Here is a 22,967-nt window from a genome sequence, read left to right as displayed (position 1 = left end):
TACCCGCCCTTGATGAGTTTACCACTGTTTCGCAAGGTTCCAACGGTATGTGCACAGCCACCTGATGTTGTGTCATGAAATTGGCGACGCCTATATCACGTATTTCCAAATATTTAACAAACTTGACTTTGAAGCTTCAGAGGCAAACAATTTATCCACAGCCGGTGCAGCATGTGACAAGTGGTAAAACCAAAGACCAGATATATCGGTATATATAGTCGCCGATAAAGCTTTATTTGTAACGACAGGGAACAAACCGTGCACAACCTCTGCAGCGTGGAAGACAATGTTGTGAGCACAGCAGCGTAGAAGTTAGACTATCGCTTTGTTTCAGAATAAATGTAATTTCGTTGGTAACAGACAAAACCGTTCAATTTCAATTGAAAAGGTGCACCAGGCAATCCAGAGATTAAGAGGAAACCTAGATTTGCTTCGTTTAGGGCTTCGCATTGTGCACAGGGACGATGTAAAATCATTGTTCAGGAACTCAAAGGCGGACTGTCCGCGCGTTTCTACATATACCCTGAAATTAACCTTTTTGTTCTACATTTTTTCATCATAAAAAGATGGTGTTAAGTAGTTTTATAGTCAAAACATCAGATACAGATATCTGAAGTTGCTAATTTATTTTTTATTTTATATCGATTCAACTTTTCCACATTAACCGAGACGTCATTGGTGCCCGACTGATTTATTGAGCCGTTTTCAAAAAATGCAGGAATTCTTGTCCCTGCTCAATAACATAGATGTTTCTTCTAATTTGTTGCAACTTTTCAGCTCAAGAAGGAAATAAAGGCATTATGCATGTATATCCATGGTTAATTGTTGACAAATGTATTTAGATTTTTTATTACAGTGCCTGAAAGGGCCAAAAATGAGCCGTTTTCATTGTCCCTCAGTCATGAAATTGTGTTTTTCATCTCTGTTGACACAAATTCACTAAATTAGCTGATTTCATGATGATTAAAAAATGTTTGACACCATATTTATTTAAATAACACATGTTTTGATAGCATGAAATTGAAAATAATGTATGATCCCTGATGCCAAGATCCCCTAACTTCTGCATGCGCTTTTGCACTTCCTGTGTTCTCACGATGACAGAAGTTCCAGATGTTCTAGTGACTGGGAGCTGCGCGGAAAGGACGTAAAATATTAGGACTTGGAGCATATATTTATTAAGCATCTTTCCTGTAGCAATACTGTTGCACTGACATGTACAATATTGCAAAATTTTGTTTCCATGAGTGCATTTGAACTATGAAACATTTGAAACTTGGAAAGTCCACTTTTTGTGAGGGGCATTAATTTTCTCATAATGTAATTGGTGTTGATGTACTTCTTTCGTGTAATTAACATTCTTTCCTGTAACGCTAAAAATTGTAACAGGTAAGAAAAATCAAACGTTTAAACAGGAACTATGTATAATATAAACTTGTATCTTAATATACTATTAGGTGTAAACCTGTCACACTTTGGGTTCAATATAAAATTTATTATGTTTATGCCATGTGACATAAACAGATGATAAATGATATTGTTTTCCTCCGATTGTTACAGAAGAGAATGGTAACTGTTACGGGCAAGAATATATCTGTCACTGTTATGATCATATTAAAGTTTCCACTAATATTTTACCCTAAGTAGGAGTAATCATTACATGAATATTATTCTCTACCGTATGTGTTTGCAATTAACAGTATTTGCTGGATGTACATACTGATTTAACTACAATGAATGCAACCGTTACAGTAAAGAATTTATTCTGATACAGTAAAGAACGTGTATGTTACGGCAAAGACATAAAAGACGAAGTTCACAGAGGATGTTTGTATAAAATATGCATTTGTCTTAATATATCCTTAGTGTAAACTCACACTTTTTGGTTCAATATACTGATGTTTATTTAATGTGAATAATAGATTGTTAAGCAACATTTTTTGTCTTTCCTGCAACAAGCGTATCTTTCCCGTAACAACAATATTTTTAAAATTTTTCTTAAGGTTTTAACAAATCATATTGATTTAAAAATACTGTATCAATAAGTATGAATGTTTTCATTACCATTAATGTAATAAAATGTTTGCTTAGGTGAGGTTTTGCTGAAAAAAAACAAAATGGAAACTTAGTTCTATGTGTGATTTTTAGAAAGTATAAATACAAATCTATTTGAGCAAAGAAATCCATACAAATTCAAACATTTATGTGGATATACATACAATCTACGCTTATCTTCATGTCTGTCACACAACATTGCTAGAAATATCATTTTTATAACATGTTACATAATCTAAAGTGGCGTTACGTGAAAGAAATGGAAATCTGGTGATTTGAGAAAACAACATATTTTTAAAAAAAAATAATTGCAATTGAGGCTGAGTTTTCTTATGTTTAGAAAGAGCAACAGCACATGATGCTATTTAAGAAATGAAAAAATAACTTTTCAATCATTTCATTTTGTCATTTCATGAGAACCAAATCTTGGGATATTTTGAAAACGACTCATAAACGAATGACGTCGTTGGAGCATGTTAGACCCATTTCACGTGGTGCAGGTATGTAGGTGTGGTTCTTGAGTATCGATGTGTATTGTTTTAATCCAACTGTTGCCTGACCGTCAGCTGGTCACGTGGTCAGTTCCACACTGTGATGACGTTGCAGTTGGAAGAAAACGTATACACATTGTACAAACATTGTTAGCACATAACCAAAAATCTTGCTAGTTTTGACACATTACTAAATCACTATTCATTACGTTTAGCATAATTTATAGCATGTCTTTATTCAAATGTAACCATTTATTGTATCAATTTCAGATGTATGAACTAGTAATCATTACTGATTTATAATAGTCAAATCTCTCATTTCAGGCTGCGTAAGATATTTAAGCAGTTGTAAGTAAAGTAATATCATTAAAGCTCATTTCTTTTGTTCACTTTTTTCACTGGGTAAGTCCACTTCAGTGTCGGGAAGCACAGCTAGCAATCAAAGTGTAAGCTTAGATATTTCAGTGACTGGTTAGTCTTGAATTTGGTGTCCTACATCCCAACCTTTTGTTTCCACATGTTTTTTCTTGTCACTTGCACTTGGATATTTGGATACAGACTCAGGACAAGGAAATAAAAAGGGTTGATACAAGATTTTGTTGGCCACATGTCAGGACAACACCCCCGTGGGAATCATAGGGGTGTCAGTTTGTCATCAGTTTGTCATCCGTATCAGTATTGTCAACGAATGAAGGAGTAAGCATTAACTCCGAAACGTTGTGTTCTCATATAAAGAAGTTGATATCCATAAAATCTTCATTCTTATGCATTTCACTTCTAAATGCCCTTCAAAGACGAATAAACAGTTCTCACACCCTAGCCTGTGTCATCGTGAATACCCTCACAAGACCATCTTAATGGCTGTTACATATATGGCGGCGGTCTGTAAATAATCGAGTCTTGAACAGACAGTACAGTGAATAACAGCACAAACATGAATCTACGGAATTGGGATGCGTTGACCTTTGTCAACGGAGGTCACCCGATCCCGTTAGTAGGTGTCACTGACGTGTCTAAACTTGAATTCATGACGAAGAATGAGGACAATTTTAAAGATATGCAACTTCTTCATACTCTATAAAGAATGTATAAATAAATCAAATTGCATATCCATAAAAACATCATCTCTTCAACTTCTAGGATGTCAATTGAAGAAGTTAACTTCATGATGTTTACCTGCCTTGAGTGACGTGAAAACCTGATCAAACAAAACACACTTCGATTTGAGAGTGAGTGACACCGATCTGCACAACTGGGAACCGATGACATGTGTCAGCCAAGTCAGTGAGTCTGACCACCCGATCCCGTTAGTCGCCTCTTACGACAAGCATTTACACCATCCCCTCAGCTGTTAGCGACTGTATGCAAGATTAGCCACAATTTAAAATGACACATATTCTGAGTGAATGAGTGAGTGAGTTAATATTTAACGTCACATTGGCAATATTGCAGCCATATCGTGACGAGAACATACGTGACATAAAAACGAAATTTATGTGCATATTACGAAGAACCTGTCTACAAAGGACAGTAAAACCACGAGACTATCACAGTTAGCATATAAAACTGGCGTGGAAACTTAAAATATAATAGTATCACCATTTGTCTTTTTGTAAAAACAGGCCAGAGATCGCCAACAACTGAAGGTAGATCACCATACTAGAGGCCATCGGGACATACGGTACTTCTGCTACCTGCATGGTCCCTAGCTGGATTTACACCATCTCCTCAGCTGCTGGCGACTGTATGCAAGATTAGCCACTAAAAAGAAGGAAGATTAAATTGGACTTCAAATGTTTTGGGACTTACGTACCCTCTCGGGAGGACAATAATTTTACGGTACTTCAACCCTCCAGCATACAGCCACTAACAATCTCAGTTACTAATGTAACTTCTAATCATAATATACCTATTTATTTACAAGTCACTCAACAAATATAATTATTTTAAAAATGCAATAATTAAATGAGAACTTACGTTACTAAAAAGGTCCTTCATAATTCGTGATTTGAAATAATTATCCCTTGTGATGGAATATTCGACACAGTCAAGCAAGACATGCTTGACCGTGATTATTTCATCACAAGGGATGCAGAACCTTTCAATAAGTATTCATGAGTATATCTTGTATGGCCAATACGACATCGCCGCATGATGACCTCTTCAAATCTGTACTGACAGCCCAAGTAGGTGTAACCAATATACGGCTTTATTTCATATAATTTATTTATACCTAATTGGGTGTCCCACTTCTTCTGCATCAGATCACGTATGTAAGTTCTAATGCTCGCTTTGTAATCAGTGTATGGAATAAGAAGTGGTGTAACAGATTTGTTGAGTGCTGCCTTGGCAGCAAGATCAGCCAGTGTATTCCCTGAAATGCCTAGATGGCTGGGTAACCAACAGAAGACGATGTCGTATTGGCCAGTAGCAAGATCATTATACAATTCAATTATTTCTATTAAAATAAATATTTTTAATAGCCTGAAGACAAGAAAGAGAATCGAAATAGATTATACACTGCTTATGTTTAGGGTGTCTTTCAATATATTTAAGAGCCGTTAGTATGGCGTTAGCTTCAGCTGTGAAAATAGAACCGTTGTCTGGTAATCTAGAAGATATTGTTCTGGAAGATACCCATCTGTAAATCAGGATTTATAATTGCTATACTTATGTTTTAATTGATTGTATTCTTGTTTGTATTGTAATTTATTAGTTTCTGATTTTTTAAATGTGGTCAATGTTAGGTCCACTTGGGGTCTGACTTACTGCCAAGGAGGAGAAGAAAGAAGACGGGAGGGAGCTATGTTTTCCAGCTCAATACCAACAGCAGCAATAACGGCTCTATTCTGAGCCCAAGAGATGGAACAAGAGAACACTTTCGCTATTTTGCATTTGCCGTTCAATAGTATGCAAATTTTTCCCACGACAAGAAATATTAAAATCATCCACAAATAACGATCCATCAATTGAATCGTTTAAAACTTTTGATGAACTTTATATGTTTATACAAAAAAAGTGTGACAGATAAAATACTACCTTGTTGAACACCCTGATCCCGATTGTAATGATCAGACAGGGTAGAACCCACACGGACTTGAGATTTAAAAAGTTGGCTATAAATTTAGGCAAACGGCGTCGCAAACCAAAGCCATGTAAATCTTTTAAAATGCGGAACTGCAGAGGACTTTGGTATACATTCATCAGCAATAGAATTTAGTTCGTCCAAAAAAACCCAAAAAAACCCCCCAACAAACAAAAAAAAAAAACAACAACCCAAAACAACATTTAATAGCATCAGGAACGTCAATAAAACGTTCCGGATTAAGTTTTTCAACACACAATGTTTCATATAAAGCCTAGTCAGCCCTTTTAAAATTCAGATGCAGTAACAGGATTTAGTATAGTAGGAAAATGGTCACTTCCACAGAGGTCATCGTGAACAGACCATTCGAATTCATTTAGCAGTTCTGAATTAGTGAGTGATATGTCGAGGGCAGAATAGGTTCCTGTTCCAGGATGTAAATATGTGCTGGAGCCATCATTATGAATACATAAATCATTATCTGAACAAAATCGATCCAGTACTTTACCATTTATAGTTGCCCTACTCCAGAGTGGGTTGCGTCCATTTAAATGTCGCATAATAATACAGGGTTTTGGGGAATTGATCATATGGAGCTTGAAGATCGAGTTTGCGAAACGTTGAAGACGGAGAAACATAGAGAGAACATAATGTAAACGCAACGAGCTAAGTGAATAGGCCCGGTGCAACCAATCTGGTGGTCATGTCAAGCCCTGTGCATGGATTTTGTGTAATTGCACAAAATTTGATTTGGAAATGTTTAAATTTCTGGTTTTGGCGCCCATGGTTCATAGAATATAGTTTGACTTGAATTTTGTTTACGTGAACTTTGCCTAGAGTCTTATGCCTAGTAGGCGATGGCTCATGGGCCACTCTGGTGGAAATATTAATCTTATTAATGTGTCTGCTGGAGTATATCATCCGGGTATCCTTGGTGCTCCAAGTTGGAGACCCACTTGTATTTAGCATTGTCCTTGTGATACTCCGTGGTGGGTGGGGAGCTCGGATGATGAACCATATAACCAACAAACATGGAATACCAAACTCCTTCCTGAAAAAAACAAAACGTCCACTGGATAATGAAGATGAGCAAAGACCATTAAAATCTGTAGAACATTGGCCACGATTTTTAGTGCTTGAGACAGTTGACAGAACACCTCTCAAACTTAACCCTTTTGCAATATCTAAGGGTATTCAAGGCATAGCCGGTGAGGTTAAAAACGTCAGACGATTATGATCAGGTTCTTTGCTGATAGAATGCAACAGGAAACAGCAGTCTACCAACCTTATGTCAACTGTTTCATTTGTCGGCATTCCTGTTTCAGTTACAGCACATAGAACGCTCAATACCAGTAAAGGCATTGTACGAGACAGGGATCAGTTGTTTGCTGACATAACTGAAGCTGACATAGTGTTTGAGATGAGAGATCAAGGCGTTATGTTTGTTAAACAGTTCTCAACACGAAAGAACTCACAACCAACAAATACGTACCTTTTTCCATTTTCAACGTCGATTTCCCCAACATCAATCAAAGCAGGTTACAGCAATATCAAAGTTGACACCTTTATTCCAAACCCATTAAGGTGTTTCAAATGTCAAAGATTTGGTCATGGCAGCAATACGTGCACAAGACCTGTCACATGTGCTCACTGCGGTGAGCAAACTCATACAACGGAAGATTGTGACAATGAGGCTAAAAAATTACCAACTGCTCCCGGAGTCACCCATCATACTCTGATGACTGTCCTGTCTGGAAACACCAAATGAAAATAAACAAAATTAAGTTTTTCTGAAGCAAAGAAACTTGTTCAGTCTGAGGAATGCACAGAAACGTATCCTCCAGACAACTCCTGAAATAACCACCAAAGTCACAACATTATCTGTTGACTGCCAGATGGACTTGACATGGTTGAACTCTGAAGCGCCTCAAGTATATTCAAGTGAACAATCAACTCAAACATCTGACTCACGCTCTGACATATACTCTGTCTCAAGGCCAATCATCATCTCTCACTCAGAAGAAGTCTCAAGCACAAAAGTGATCAGTAAGTGAGTGAGTTAAGACTTATCTTCACACTGGCAATATTTCAGCCATATCGTGATGAGGCACCCGTGGCGAGTCACCTCCTCGTGGTGGGTGCTGGGTCGCTAAGAGCTCGCCGACATCCCCGTTGTGGACCCGGGGGGATATTTGGTCCACTAACCCGTTTGGGTTGCGGCCCTGTCTTGGTGGAGGACGGGAGTCTGGGGCTTCAGGGCACTGGGGGCCTGTGACCGCATTCCCTTTGCTCAACACACCCCTTCGACCCTTACTAATTTGTGAGCTTATTAACACGTGAACACACTGGCACATGAACGTTTCGTGTTCATCTCCTTGAGATCTTTCCAATGATATAAAATATGTCTTTGTAGCTTGCTCCCTACTGTGTGTCAAGTTAGGACTCGCTGGCGATTCCTAAGTTGTCCCGCCCGGCCTTCCTTACACAACGTCGTATTGAATTATCTTTACAATACATTACTGAATTACACTCTATTGAATCTAACCCTGCACATAACTGGGTGTTCAATCCACTTTATGAGGATTTGTACGACAAGAAGTCTTCTCTTGTTCCACCTCTAGGGCACAGAATTAAACCCTTTCTTTCTTCTGCCGGCATTGAGCTGGAAAACATAGCTCCCTCCCGTCTTCTTTCTTCTCCTCCTTGGCAGTTGGTTAGGCCACACGTTGACCTAACATTAACTACATTTTAAAAATCAGAAACAAAACATCCACTTTTAACTGACATTATTGAATTGCATAATAATCTTGCTACTGGCCAATACGACATCGTCTTCTGTTGGTTACCCAGCCATCTAGGCATTTCTGGTAACACAATGGCCGATCTTGCGGCCAAGGCAGCACTCAACAAATCTGTGACACCACTTCTTATTCCATACTCAGATTACAAAGCGAACATTAGAACTTATATACGTGATCTGATGCTAAAGAAGTGGGACACCCAAGTAGGTATAAATAAATTACATGAAATAAAACCGTACATTGGTTACACCTACTTGGGCTGTCAGTCCAGATTTGAGGAGGTTAGTTTAAGACGATGTCGTATTGGCCATACCAGATATACTCATGCATACCTTTTAAAAGGCGAGGACCCTCCATTTTGGATCCCTTGTGATGAGAGAGTCACGTTCAAGCATATTCTGCTTGACTGTGTTGAATTCTCCATAACAAGGGATAAGTATTGTCCAGTTAAAACAATGAAGGATAGTTTTACCAACGTTAGTTCTCATTTAATTATTGTTGTTTTAAAAGAAATCGTTGTTTTGGTTGAATTTGGAATATTATGTTGTGTAAATAGAACTCTAGGGTGAAACAGTGACAAACCTTGGCCCCCATAAGATCATTACCGATCAACAAATCGACACCCGGAACTGGAAAAGAGTCAAGAACCCCAACTTTCACCTCACCTGAAATCAGATCTGAGGTCAAATTCACAAAATGGCGAGGAGCAGAAGAATTGCCACCTCTACGCTGAAGCAAAACATCTGCGTTGACTTGTCAAGGCCGTGGAGGTCCTCGATCTCGGACGGGAAGGCACATTTGCCGAGATAGCGTAAGGCAAGAGCACCTGTGACTACAGAAATGACCTATGAACATTGAGTATATCCCATCCGATTAATGGCTCAGCTTTTTCTACAAGAGCTTTAATAGCTTCTCGTGACAAACGGTAGCGAGAAATAATGTCGAAATCATTCAGTGTGTTCAGTTGACTCGTCCTGTCTCCAGAGACTCTCTGTTTTTCCACACTTCTCTCAATATCGTTGTATAAAATAAACGCATCCACCATATTCCCATCCCAACCTTAGAGGCGCTAGGGTTGGGTCGGACCAACCTTAGTTATCAGTCTTAACTTAAAGGTCACATGCAACCTAAAAAATCAAACATAATCAAAACACATTTATCACTTATTGATAGTACATAAAATGCATTGCTGATTAAGACAAAACAAATAAAGAAAATCATAAGCGTATAATCGCAAATGAAAAGTGCAATGTTTTGAAATTGGGTTTACCTCGCTCGAAACGAAGCAGCTACAATACCGAACCCAGTCAGAGCCGGTGGGTGTGCACTCAAGTGAAACGGACCTTTTTCATTGTCCACTGGTTCATTTGCCGATACACTTAGCCGGATCTTTGTTTATGGCTTATAGTGAGTGAGTGAGTGAGTTTAGTTTTACGCCACACTCAGCAATATTCCAGTTATATGGCGGCTGTCTGTAAATAATCGAGTCTAGACCAGACGATCCAGTGATCAACAACATGAGCATCAATCTACAACATTTGGGAACCGAAGACCTGTGTCAACCAAGTCAGCAAGCCTGACCACCCAATCCTGTTAGTCACCTCTTACGACAAGCTTAGTCGCCTTTTATGGCAAGCACGGGTTACTGAAGCCATATTCTACCTCGGGACCTTCACTGCTCGTGTATGGCTTATAAGCCCAGTAGGTGGTAATTGCATGTGGTCAATGATTGAAGTTGTGCATTGCATATTGCCACTAGCAGACAGGAAGGCATATATACATATAAGTGTCAATAAACCAGACATTGAGTTTTCTCTGTGAAAGAGTCTGCTTATCACAATCAACATAGTTCCTTGTATGTAACGAGTAGATTATTTACTTGTTTGTGTACACAACCAAGATTAGACTGCAACTCACGACCTCATACTCCGGGTAAGCATACTGTTTCAAGCTCAGCGAACCTATTCACTGCGCATGCGTTATAAGCGTAGCGCAGCATAGCTGTTTAAACCACTTTTTGACCCAGCGCTGGGGGAAATGTCTTGAAGCGTTTGAATTGCGATTTTTTACTGCAGGCTTTTTTACATCGCGATTTTTCAACAATGTAGCTTGAATTGGCAGTTTTGATGATTTGTTTCGGTAAGTGCATGCCGAAAGGTATCAGAATCTGCAAAGCTGTGTTATACGTTGCATGTGACAGATTTAAGGGAAATCATGCAGATACTTTGATGGCCGAGACTTTTATAAAATATGCAAGCACTCCTTCCACTTCTTCATAGTACCTTTGCATCATTTACAGTAATATTCATTTATAACGAACTCAAAGGGACTGTTGTTTTCAGTTCGTTGTAAGCGAAGTTCGTTCTAAGCGAATCGGGAATGTTCGTGAATGTTCGGAAATTACCAAGAATCGTCACCACGCCACTGATTTCAGACAAGATCATGTTCACACGGAAAATAAAATAAGACAAAACCAACGAACATATAATTGTCATGGATCATTCATTTCATCATCGATCATGTATTTTATTATGCATCTGTAACAAAATCGGTAATTTTAGTTTGAACACGAGCAGACATTTGAATAGATTCCAGAGCTTGCATACAATCATTAATGTTATCAAAGACGGACAACGGCACATTTGGTCTTGACAAGAAAAAGTCTCTTACATGTTTTAAACATGTTGCTGCCTCTGCTGTCGTCTTCACTTCCATTTCTGCCACTGTCTCACTGTCATCTTCATCACTATCAACTGTTTCATTGTCTTTCTTCACGGCCGTAACTATATCTTCATCTGTAAGTCGTTCTGTGGTCACAATGTTTTCATCTGCACTCAAGAAATCTTCGAGTGTCACCTCTGCCGGTACATTAGCAATGTCAGTCACTTCTCCCCACATTCCACGCAAGTTTGCAAGGGGTATGTCATCTTCATCCAATTCAGAATTATCCATGTCATTTTCCTCCGATAACTTGAACCCTCCCTTTCTAAAGCAGTTGACAATGCATTGAGAGGTCACGTGACACCAGGCTCGGTGGATATTAGTGACTGCAGACAGCAATGTCACTTCGTATTTCTCCTTCTTGTCGTAGGCACTAATCAGATCTGCCATCATCTGTTTCCTATAATTACTTTTAAGGGATGCAATGATCCCTTGATCAATTGGTTGAATTCTCGATGTCGTATTCGGCGGTAAATAGGCCACTGTCACATTCTTTAAATTAGGAACACGTGGGTGGGCGGGGCAGTTGTCAATCAACAGTAAAACTTTCCGATTCTGTCTCTTCATTGATTGGTCGAGCTTGTTCACCCATTCAGTGAACAAATCAGAGGTCATCCATGCTTTGCCGTTTGATCTGTAGTCCACTGGTAAACTTCGAACATTCTTGAAACACCGTGGCTTTTCTGACTTCCCTATGACTAACAGTTTCAGTTTTTCTGTACCACTCATGTTTGCTGCAGTTAGAACAGTAATGCGTTCTTTAGATTTCTTTCCTCCGTGGCATTTGTCCCCTTTCAAGTGAAACGTTCTCTGTGGTACAAGCTTATAAAAAAGTCCCGTTTCATCAGCGTTGAATATGTTTTCTGGCGAGTAAGTTTAATTGGTTAGATAATTTAAACAGCGAAAGCTAGTTGTGAATGGTTCGCTCAACTTCCAAGTGTAGACACCTGATTTCATAGGCCCGACACGTAGATGTATCGAGGATACCTCTCCCTAGGTCGCCTAGCATCGACTTTGGAGTTTCACCGTGGACAAGTTGTCTGCTGCTGTTTGCCGTTTCCCCTTGTTTTTGAACGGCTGGCAGCTGACACTTCCTCAGTAATTTGACATCGTCTTTTTCAGAAAACCTGACTTAAGTTTTCCGTCGTGCCGTACTGAAATATGATTTTTTTTCATCAAGAATCATGCCTGTAACACACTCTCACGAGTGAAAATTATGAAAATTAAAGATGCACGTGATATTAAAAATACACCCATTTGCTACGACGTGAACATGCCATGGTATTGGGGTTTGACCACCTACACACAAAAAAGCTCTGAGTAAATGAAAACTGTAAGATAACCAAAACTAATTTTATCACTTTACTCTCATTAATTGTAGACTACCCATCATTCTTCTAATTGTTAATTGCCGTCATTCTAAGTCAGATATCTAACCCACCCCACCGCTGCGGCTGCCTACAAAAGTGAAAGTGGGAAAGTAGTCACGACCCTTGATACAAGTGTAAATTGGCACAGCTCCCGCGCTCAGAAGCTTCGACTACACAGTACTAATTCGAAAGTGGTTAAATGCATATGTGTGCTGGCGATTATGAGCTTTGCTCTCAGAGTGTGGGGACCCATGAGGGTCCCGGGGTAGAATAGGCCTTCAGCAACCCATGCATCCAGAACAATAACTTTTAGACTGCCAGATAACAGCTCTATTTTTACTGCTGAAGCAAACGTCATATTAACGGCTTTTAAATTTATTCAAGGACACCCTAAACGAAAACAATATATAATCTATTCAGATTCTGTTTCTTGCTTCAGGCGATGTCTTGTAAACATCCACTTTCAATTGAAATTATCGAATTGTATAATAATCTTGCGACTGGCCAATAAGACATCGTCTTCTGTTGGTTACCCAGCCATGTAAGAATCTCTGGTAACACATTGGCTGACCTTGCTTCTAAAGCGACTCTCAACAAATCTGTGACACCACTTCATGATAAAGCTATCATTAGATCTTACATCTGTGATCTGATGCAGAAGAGTTGGGACACCCAAGTGGATAAAATCACGCATAAAATCCTACATTGGTTACACCTACTTGCGTTGTCAGTCCAGGTTTGAAGAGGTGATCATGCGACGATGTCCTATTGACCACACAAGATACACACATGAATATTTGTTTAAAGGTGACGGTCCTCCGTTTTGTATCCCTTGTGATGAAAGTATAACAGTCAAGCATCACCGCGGGGTCACGCGATCCAGATCCAGAGGTCACACATCTCGGGTTTTGATTTTGGCTTTGGAAATTTGACCCCCATTTTGATGATATCATTCTTCGAACTCGAATCACTCAAAGGCACGGTTGACAGTCGCCATTGTGTACAAACGTTTGACCTGTACCACGTGATCCGCCCCTAGATCACATGACTTGCGGAAATTCCACTATTGTGCAGATCGATTCTCATGGATAGAGTGTGTTCGACGCTGAGTATTTCATTATGTATTGCGTAATGTTGTTTTGGATATATTATAAGATGTATGAACGGAAATTGGCTTGATGTTATGTGTAAGAAAATGTATCTGGATTTATGTAGTGTGTGTCGTGTACATCGACGTGTGATGATTATGTACTTTGTATATGGGCCTGTAATGGTAATGTATGTTGGCAACTGATTACAGTGTCAATATGTTCTAATAATTAGTTGTACCCTATACTATTGTGACTAATTACGCGAAAATCATCCTGTGACTGTGGCATAATAAACTCCTTGTTTATTCACTCAGGTTCTCGTGTTGTGTGTGGGTTGGTATAGTTACACCTCCTACCTGTCAAGCGAGCTGATTCCCCAAACTCGCGACTTAACAGACCTCCATGAACAGAAGGCAGGTCACCATAAGAGGGCCCATGGGGACTTACAGTACCTTTGCTACCTGCATGGACCCTAGCTGGATTTACATCATCCCTTCAGCCATTGGCGATTATACTGAAATTTAGCTATTATTAAAACAACAAAGATACCACGATTAAAAGTTTGGCCGCACTAAATTTACATCGAATGTTTTGGGACTTACAGTACCTTTGCTACCTTCATGGACCCTAGTTGGATTTACATCATCCCCTCAACTGTTAGCAATTTAGTCACATTTAGCCAAAAAATAAAAATACACATATACTACGATTGAAAACGGTGGAAGTCTAAACGTACAGGAAATGTTTTGTGACTTACATACCCTCTCAAAAGGACAATAATTTTACAATACTTCAACCCCCTGTACAGCCACTAACAGTCTTAGTTAAAAGTCGAGACTATCAATAACAAAATATTTAATTATTTACAAGTCATTCAACAAATCATATTCTTTTAAAAATGCAATGATTAAATGAGAACTTACATTACTAAAAAGATCCTTCATAGTTCGTGATTAAAAATAATTATCCCTTGTGATGGAATATTCAACACAGTCAAGAAAAATGTGCTTGACTGTGATTCGTTCATCACAAGGGATGCAGAACGGAGGATCAACTCACTCAGCTCTCCCACTTATCTGAGACATTATTACGTGAGGCGATAGGATCTTCAACCCAAGACTTACATGAAATAAAGTGATAAATACAAGCCACAAAACCCTTTCCATCAACGTTAAACCTGTTGCTCGATTGGCATTAAGAAGCTGGTGGGTGACATGACAACAGATGGTATGGATTTTCAACGTCTTTAATGCTTACAACATGACGTTTCTGGGCTACATCTTGCCCCTTCATAAGGTGAATGACAATGTCGTGTTTTAAATATCAAAGAAGTTGTAAATCCATACCATCTGTTTGCAACGTGAAACCTGTGGTAAACTTTTAGACCGGTGCTAGGGATCATCCACAGGTACATAATAAGTTGCCAAGCGATTGGTCATAAGAAGTTTTCAGTATCTTAGATAAATACTTAATTTATGGTGGACATGAGTATGGAGTAATTACGTCCATCCGTACCTTCCGAATGAAAGATGGAAACAGGTACGCGTTTCAAACATCAGTACCCCATACGGTATTGGGGTTTGGTCGCCTACACAATAGAAGCTCTCACGTAATGAGGCCTGGTTAATGAGTGAGTGAAACCAGAACTAAAACTAATATTATGTATTCATTCTCCCAGTCAAGAAATACATATTACCATTACTTCACAAAACCACTGAATTTTACCCTCATTCCATCTGCACTACAACTCTGTCTTTCGTAATGCTGTTGTAATTCATTTGCAGTAATTTGAATTGATCTGAAAACCAAGTCTCTTTTCTGAGACAACTGTCAAACACCAGCACAAAAAGTCAGCCATCTAACCCAGTCAGCTTCCTCGGCTTTCACAAAAGTCAAAGTCGGACAACGGGCAATCTATACCACAGACATATTGTATCCAATTCACATGTGTAAATTGACACGGCTGCCAGGGGAGAAAGCTTTGACTACACAATGCTAATTAGAACGTGGTTAAATATAAATGTGGGCTAGGATCAATTATATGTACCGTAACACTTTGATCACTTTCTAAATCGCACTGTTTGGCCACAACTGACGAGTACAATTTATCTAGCCTCATGTAAGAATGTCGAGTTTTGATTGGTCCACGTGACTCTGATAAAATACCATGTACATCCATCACGATCCGCCAGTGGGAGTGTAAAAGTCGTATACTACCGCTACGAAAGTGATATCAACCCGCTACGCCTCGGTGACGACGCGAAGTGAGAAAAGCGTGCATCGACAAGCCTTTAGTAACGTGCGGTGCATTGAGGTCAAACAGTGGCATCTCACGTATATAAACACAAGTCGATTCGATGCGTGTTGTTTTGTTTTGACTTAGTGAAAACATTTAGCTAGATAAATGCGTCATCACATCGTGTCTGGGGATATACGGGGTTTTATCAGTCCGTCCTAAGGTTGTATTCCCCTCGCCTCCGGCCTCGCCCTCGACACAATGTGATAACTTAAAATGTATCAGAACTAGTGTAGTAGAGCAAAGATGATGTATTGGTCATTTTATTTTGCTTCATATCAGAATCGTATGGCGTGTTCCTGTCCATCACATCAAGCAGCACCGTAACTTAGTCCACCCGACTTTCTCAGACGGCCTCTGAAACCAGTGGACCTACGCGGGTGATGTGATAGTGATTTCTTGTTCCGTGGCCGTAGTCCTGAGTCCAGTGTGTGTTTTATGAAAATAGAAGAAATATGTTTTAGACAGTCTTTTGCAAGATTACTTACCGTGTGTCATCCAGATATAAAAACCAAATTACATAAAGACTGATTGTTATGTTTGTTTGCTGTTTAATTTCAGCAGTGGTCTGTAAATAATCGAGTCTGGACCTTACAGTCCTGTGATCAGCTGGGATGGAATGGTCAGCGAGTCTGACCACACAATCCGGTTAGTTGCCTCGTAGGACAAGCATGGTTTAGTGTAGATCAGTTCTAACGCGGTTTGAAGTCTTATAATGTAAACAATCGCATGTTAATTATGATACAATTTAAAAGTATTCAACAAACGGCTGAATCACCATAACTTAACATATTCACATTTCCTTATATAATCAGTTCAGTTTCTATATTGAGCATATTAGTGATGTTAAGAGTGGTTAAAAGAGGTTGACAAAGTCATATTCTATTACTTATGCATACAATTATTTGTTGACGACTGTACACATTTTTTAAGTCGGAGCGGAAAATAAACTATGGAGGAAATAGTGAGTGAGTGAGTTTATTTTTACACTGCACTCAGCAATATTCCAGCTACGGTCTGTAACTGATCGAATCTGGATCAGACGCATGAGACTCGATCTGCGCAATTGGGAGCCGATGACTTGTGTCGATCAAGTCAAAGAGTGTGACCGTCTCCTCTTACGACAAGTATGGGTTGGTGAAAACAGATATTCTAACCCGGACCTTCACGGATATATGCCATTATGATCACAGTGAATGTCGGAAATGTATTTCTTTGGATCAGACGCCCCCGTGCCAAAACTATACAAAATATCAGCTTGACCACTGTATACATCGGCGAGATGAATACTATCATCACTGTCTTTCATTGCTGCACTGTTTAAATAATATATATTGAAATTGTACTTTTTAGTGCATTCTGATTTGTACATGGACTGTTGTAAATACACTCTATTGGGGTTTCGTCCTTACCTCCACGATTGGGGGATTTCAGCCCATGTGCAGTGACACATTCTGCAGTCAGCACAATGACTGAAAAGGAACAAAATCTTGTTGAAGATCAATGCTGAAATTCAAGTTTGACTATCCACCTAAACGCATGTGTTACACTGGAGTCAGAAGAATGACACGCAGAAAAGAACAGTAGTACTTGTCCAAGTGTTTTTGTTTCCGGTGTAGGTAAGAAAATCCAAATTTTGATCGTTTATAGCGATGCTTGGGCGTTTACAATCAGATGATTGAACAGTATAAAATGACACTTCTATGTGATGTGTGAGTGCTTAGTTTAGCGCCTCAGTCAACAACATTCCAGTTATATGGAGGCGCACCTATATGTGGACTTCCGGTACGACGTTTCTGAAAAATAAATATGTACTATGATGCAACAAAGGGTAAATGTCTTGACTGTCTTACGCTGCAAAAGGTGAGGCAGTTATTCAAAACACAAACAAGTGCAGGTACATTCTACTGCTAGCACTGGTCTGGGCGTTATGCTATCTGAGCATGAACACGAGTATAAATACACATACCAAGAACCATGAGGAGAAACAGCTTCATGTTCGTGAGTGAGATGTCGCAACACAGCCTACAACAAGAATGCAAGTGATGTTCCTGGTCTCAGCTAGGACTTTAAATACGTTTCCATCCACTACAAATATTGCATATTGGCTGCAGCTGGAATTCAAATGGATAATAACTATCAACTGATTATTACACTACCATAATGACATAGCACTTCAGGTTTCATCATAAAACTTATTGGTGGTATCATAGGACCGCTCGTGAGGAAAAGCACTGCTTCTTCATAGCTCATAAGGGTTCTGTTTCAAGCACATTCCTGGTTTGCTGATAATTCTAATATTCGAAATGGCTCTTACAGGTCTTTTGCCGTTTGCTTCAAACGTGAACATCTGTAATTGTACACTAGTCAAAATCATAAATTCTAAACTGGACGGTTCTACTAAAATACATTTATGTGACGTTTTGACAATGCTAATATTGGCTTAATCTGAATGTCCCTGGTCACATTAACTATTGAATGACTATATCAGAAGTAAGAACGAGAATGTTAAATCCCGACGAAAGTGGGTGAGTGTGGTTTTACCCCGGGTTTAGCAATATCACGTATGTGGACACCAGAAATGCCTGATGAAAGTCAAAAGTGTTCAAAACGTGTTGGGAAATTAAACACTCACTAATGAAACGCTCACACATGAGCGAGCACGCACACAAACGCGCTCTCACACACGCACACAAACGCGCTCTCACACACGCACACAAACGCGCTCTCACACACGCACACAAACGCGCTCTCACACACGCACACAAACGCGCTCTCACACACGCACACTAACGCGCTCTCACACACGCACACAAACGCGCTCTCACACACGCACACAAACGCGCTCTCACACACGCACACTAACGCGCTCTCACACACGCACACACAAAATTGTGTTTGCATAAAACCAACAGAAATGTTTCCATCAAAACATGCATGGCTGATGTGAAACAAATAAGCTCCAAAATGACATACATCATCATGACATCATACATTGACACTTCATAAATCTGTGATTGTCTAATTTAGCATATGCATGATCTTAGGAAAAAATGATAGAATCATGCCTTTTGTCATATTTATTTAAGTTATTTGTGAGACATGCTGTAGAAAATTAACATGTTAATAGCCAATGAGATATTTTCCTTCCGACATCTGAGCAAACACTGATGGAAAGTTGATTGGATTGCCTAATATTTCGAAACCTCAATTACCAGACTGTATGAGAAGCAACTTCATAAAATGCATTCATATGCAGTTTATGCCATTCTGAATGATTACTATAGTAAAGATGGAAACGCCTTTTTTCTGGTGTCCCCCGCCGTGATATGGCTGGAATATTGCTAAAAGCGGCGTAAAACCAAACTCACTCACTCACTCACTGGAAACGCCCTACTCGTATACATTGAACGTACTTGTATGCAAGAAGAGAACGGGTAAAGAACTGCCATTTTGGTTTTGAAACATGGTTCTATTCACGGTACAACCCATAATGTGTAAAATGAATTATGGAGGATACTTATTTATAAATAGCTTCAGACCCATACAAGCGACAAACCTAGGCGTATGAAAGAGAAACCAGTATCAGGTTAAACTAAGGCACTGCATGAGGACACCACATAATATTCAGTGTAGGGTTCGTTTTAGCTTGGTTTGGTTTGTCTTGTTAACAGGAAAATTGCAACAATGAGGGGTACAATCCAGTGATCAACAGTGTCAGCATCAATATATATATAAACAAATATAAACAATATATATATAAACAAATGTTATGAGACTGAAGACGTGCAGTCCGGATGACTTAGGTGTTTCTAGGTAGCGCTGTAGCAGTTCTGTTACATGGACGTTGTTATTGGCTCGTGTGTGTCAGCGATGTTCATGTGTGAACAGACTGTTGTGCTCTTATAAAACTATGAATTAGCATGTGAAGAGCGAGTTTCAAAGGAGGCTCGAGGGGAGACAGTGGAAAGAAGCATCATGTGGGTTTCTGGATGGACCTGTGTGTGGGTGGGCCTGTGTGCTGTTATAATAACAATAAGAATATATGCATAAAAATGCGCCTCCATTCACGAAGTGAATGCTCAAAGCTCCCACCGGGTACCCATGTTTTCTGCTGGGTGAACAGAGGCAATTTTGAACAAACTCACTTGCCTAAGGTGAGACCACATGTACCATAAGTGCTTTCATTGCAGGACAGGACTGAAGTCCAAGAAACTGACAGGAGTCAAGCAGGTTGTTGTCACTCGTGGCAGTGTCAGGTCTAGCTGCTTAGATATATTTTGTGGTAATTACGATACTTTGGTAAATTATAGTGTTGTAGGAAGTGATTTCTGACGAGTAAGGTTAATTTTATGGTGTAAGTTTAATTTTAATTTTAATTTTAAGTGTAATTTTATGGTCATTCGCGTCCGTGAAACATATTGTTCCATGTGGGGTATAACGTCTTCTGTATATTAACTGGTTCTTGAGTTATTGATGAAACAAGTGTACATGTTTGTTGCTGTTTGCATTTCTTAGTTTCCTAGCCCATAGTTATTGTCCTGGGACACGTGGTAGTTACTTCATGAAACAACCTGGTTTCTTGTTAATGCACAGTATGGGTTGGGGCAAGTCCCGACGCTTAGACCCACTTTATTTACGTCGCTCTAACGGTCAGCAGCATTAAATGTGCGATTGGGCCACGATCGCATGTGTCAGTGAGTCTGATTGGGCTGCTCAAGAGCAATTCTAACGGATCTTCATCGGTAGGCAACCCTTAAGAGACAGGATACCGAACGTCATCCATCCGAAATATTCTGATCGACCGAGCTTGTTTTTTTTCTCCTGATTAATAGCTCTGAGTGATCATGATGTGCACATTACGGCGAGCCATCATCATCTTAGCGGAGGTAATTTTCACTAGTCATGTATACTCCTCGCACAAAATTAAGCAACTAGTATTTTCGGTGGAATAACTTTATCAATCTCGATAACGAGTTTTGTTACTGAAGGTAAATATTCAAAGTACACAGAACCTTTAGTGCCTGTTAAATTAACATTGACACCATCACCCGAACACCTCAGAAACAACATGGAAAATGTGGGGCATTAACATGCACCATTCCTCGCACGTGAAAGCTGATCTGTGTCCTAACCAAACTGACCCACCGGTAATCATTCCTCTGTCCAAGTTCATTATCATAGTTGATAATGCCCGAGGTAGAATAATTAATGTTGTTTGTTTAGATCAACAGCGTCACACATATGGACTGGTCTGCTTGGGGTTTCAATGGAAGTCGTGCTTACGGTCTTTACTACCAATTTGTGTTGTTTTACTTTTTGTGATGAGTATATTTGTCTCGTTGAATTACATATTTGCCTTCACGCATCGTCTAACCAACAGTCTTTCAATTGAAACCGTTTCTTAGGAAATCGTTTGTCAAATGAACTTACTATTTAATTCTGTCCCATTCCTTTATTTCTGCAGAGTGATAATATTTTGATCTCAGAAACACGTGGTCTAATTGTGGGAACGTCGTACACTAAGCAGACAAACTCGTTTGCTGTGGTAACTTCAGCGTAATGTTATGACAACGTCCTTGGTTTCTTGGCTCCTTGGAGCTACTGAGCTTCCATGATCTGTTCTTTGACGGGCGTCCAGAAGTTATGAGTTTAAGATTTAACAGTCGGAGAAAAGGCGGAGTGCTTGTCGTTTGTGCTACATCATTTCTGTCCTCTGATTGTATTTAACCTCCGACCTCTTGCAAAGATCAGACGAAGGATAAGGCAAAACGCCTGCAGAAGAGTGATTAGCAGAAGTTTAGTTCAGTAGAATGGAATTCGACGAGAAACCGTATTGGTAAAGCGGGGAAAATATATTTAACTATTTTGCAAAATGTAAAATTCAATTTCTGTAACATTTCATATTTGTATGTTTTTAACAAACTTCCGTCAGTAATAGGCCTTTAGCAACCCATGCTTGCCATATGAGGAGATTGCTTGTCTAAGAGGCGGCTAACGAGATTTCTCAAGCGATTGCGCATATTTCCCACTTTTTGTTGTTTTATTTCAGAAATCGACACTAAACAGAGCTGACATTTCATCACTGTACTGGTATGACTGACCATGAAGAGTTCACACATCTGTCTTCTGTTGCTGGTGGTTGGTGTTTTGGTCACTGAAGCTCACAAAAGGCGTATTCCATTTTTGAACTGTCCGTCATTTAGAATCAACACTGACATGGAGAGAATGAAACAGGCCCGGAGCAGGATCGAGTGTTCCTTGCTCTGCCTGAATTACCCGGACTGTCTGTCAGTCTCCTTTTGCAAGTCCAGTGATGGCTTTCGGTGTCAGCTCAGCGGGCTCTACACTGAGGTTGAGTGAGTGAGTGAGTTTAGTTTTACGCCGCACTCAGCAATATTCCAGCTATATGGCGGCGGTCTGTAAATAATCGAGTCTGGACCAGACAGTCCAGTGATCAACAACATGAGCATCGATTTGCGCAATTGGGAACCGATGACATGTGTCAACCAAGTCAGCGAGCCTGACCACTCGATCCCGTTAGTCACCTCTTACGACAAGCATAGTCGCCTTTTGTGGCAAGCATGGATTGCTGAAGGCCTATTCTACCCCGTCAGGGGACCTTCACGGGTCCTACTCTGAGGGAAACTGTTCTGGCCTTATTGGTGACGAGGACTGTACATACATTACAATAGTAAGCAGTGTTTGCTTTCTCAAACAACTCTCAAATAGTGCCTCTTTTAAAGAGTTCATATTAGGCATGTAATAGAGTGAGTGAATTTAGCTTCACTTTAGTTTTACACTTATCAATATTCCAGCTACAGGTCGGAGGTCTGTAAATAATCAAGTCCACATAAAGGTAGTGGTGATTAAAGGTAATCATACAGCAAATCACTCCATGGATCAAATCCTGCAACATCACCTCCTCTCACCTGTTCAGTAAACTTCCCAATGACGAACGGTCAACAGACTGCATCTTACACTACGTCACCAGTAACCGATTAGAATGCTGTGGCTCATTCTTCACAGGCAGATCCACGTGAACACGGGGGCACCT

At 39.7% G+C, this 22,967-nt stretch overlaps 1 protein-coding gene and 1 long non-coding RNA gene across 2 annotated transcripts; both read right to left on the bottom strand.

Annotated features, from left to right (window-relative positions):
- Positions 1-10,961: 10,961 nt before the first annotated feature.
- LOC137281120 (tigger transposable element-derived protein 6-like) lies at positions 10,962-11,882 on the bottom strand. The gene has a single exon (XM_067812249.1). It carries the CDS (start codon positions 11,880-11,882, stop codon positions 10,962-10,964), a length of 921 nt encoding a protein of 306 aa, XP_067668350.1.
- Positions 11,883-14,452: 2,570 nt separating this feature from the next.
- Positions 14,453-18,024, bottom strand: LOC137281795 (uncharacterized). Its single transcript, XR_010956767.1, has 3 exons — positions 17,880-18,024; positions 17,323-17,382; positions 14,453-16,328 (listed from the first exon to the last, which is right to left on the bottom strand). It is a non-coding gene; the product is annotated as an uncharacterized lncRNA (long non-coding RNA).
- Between the last annotated feature and the right edge of the window lie 4,943 nt (positions 18,025-22,967).

Source organism: Haliotis asinina, chromosome 4 (genome assembly GCF_037392515.1).
Source record: "Haliotis asinina isolate JCU_RB_2024 chromosome 4, JCU_Hal_asi_v2, whole genome shotgun sequence".
NCBI lineage: Eukaryota > Metazoa > Mollusca > Gastropoda > Lepetellida > Haliotidae > Haliotis > Haliotis asinina.
This window is presented reverse-complemented; position numbering and strand designations above follow the sequence as displayed.

Bases quoted from the DNA above. Each gene is read 5' to 3' on its own strand.
- LOC137281120 (XM_067812249.1), bottom strand. From the start codon at position 11,882: ATGAGTGGTACAGAAAAACTGAAACTGTTAGTCATAGGGAAGTCAGAA.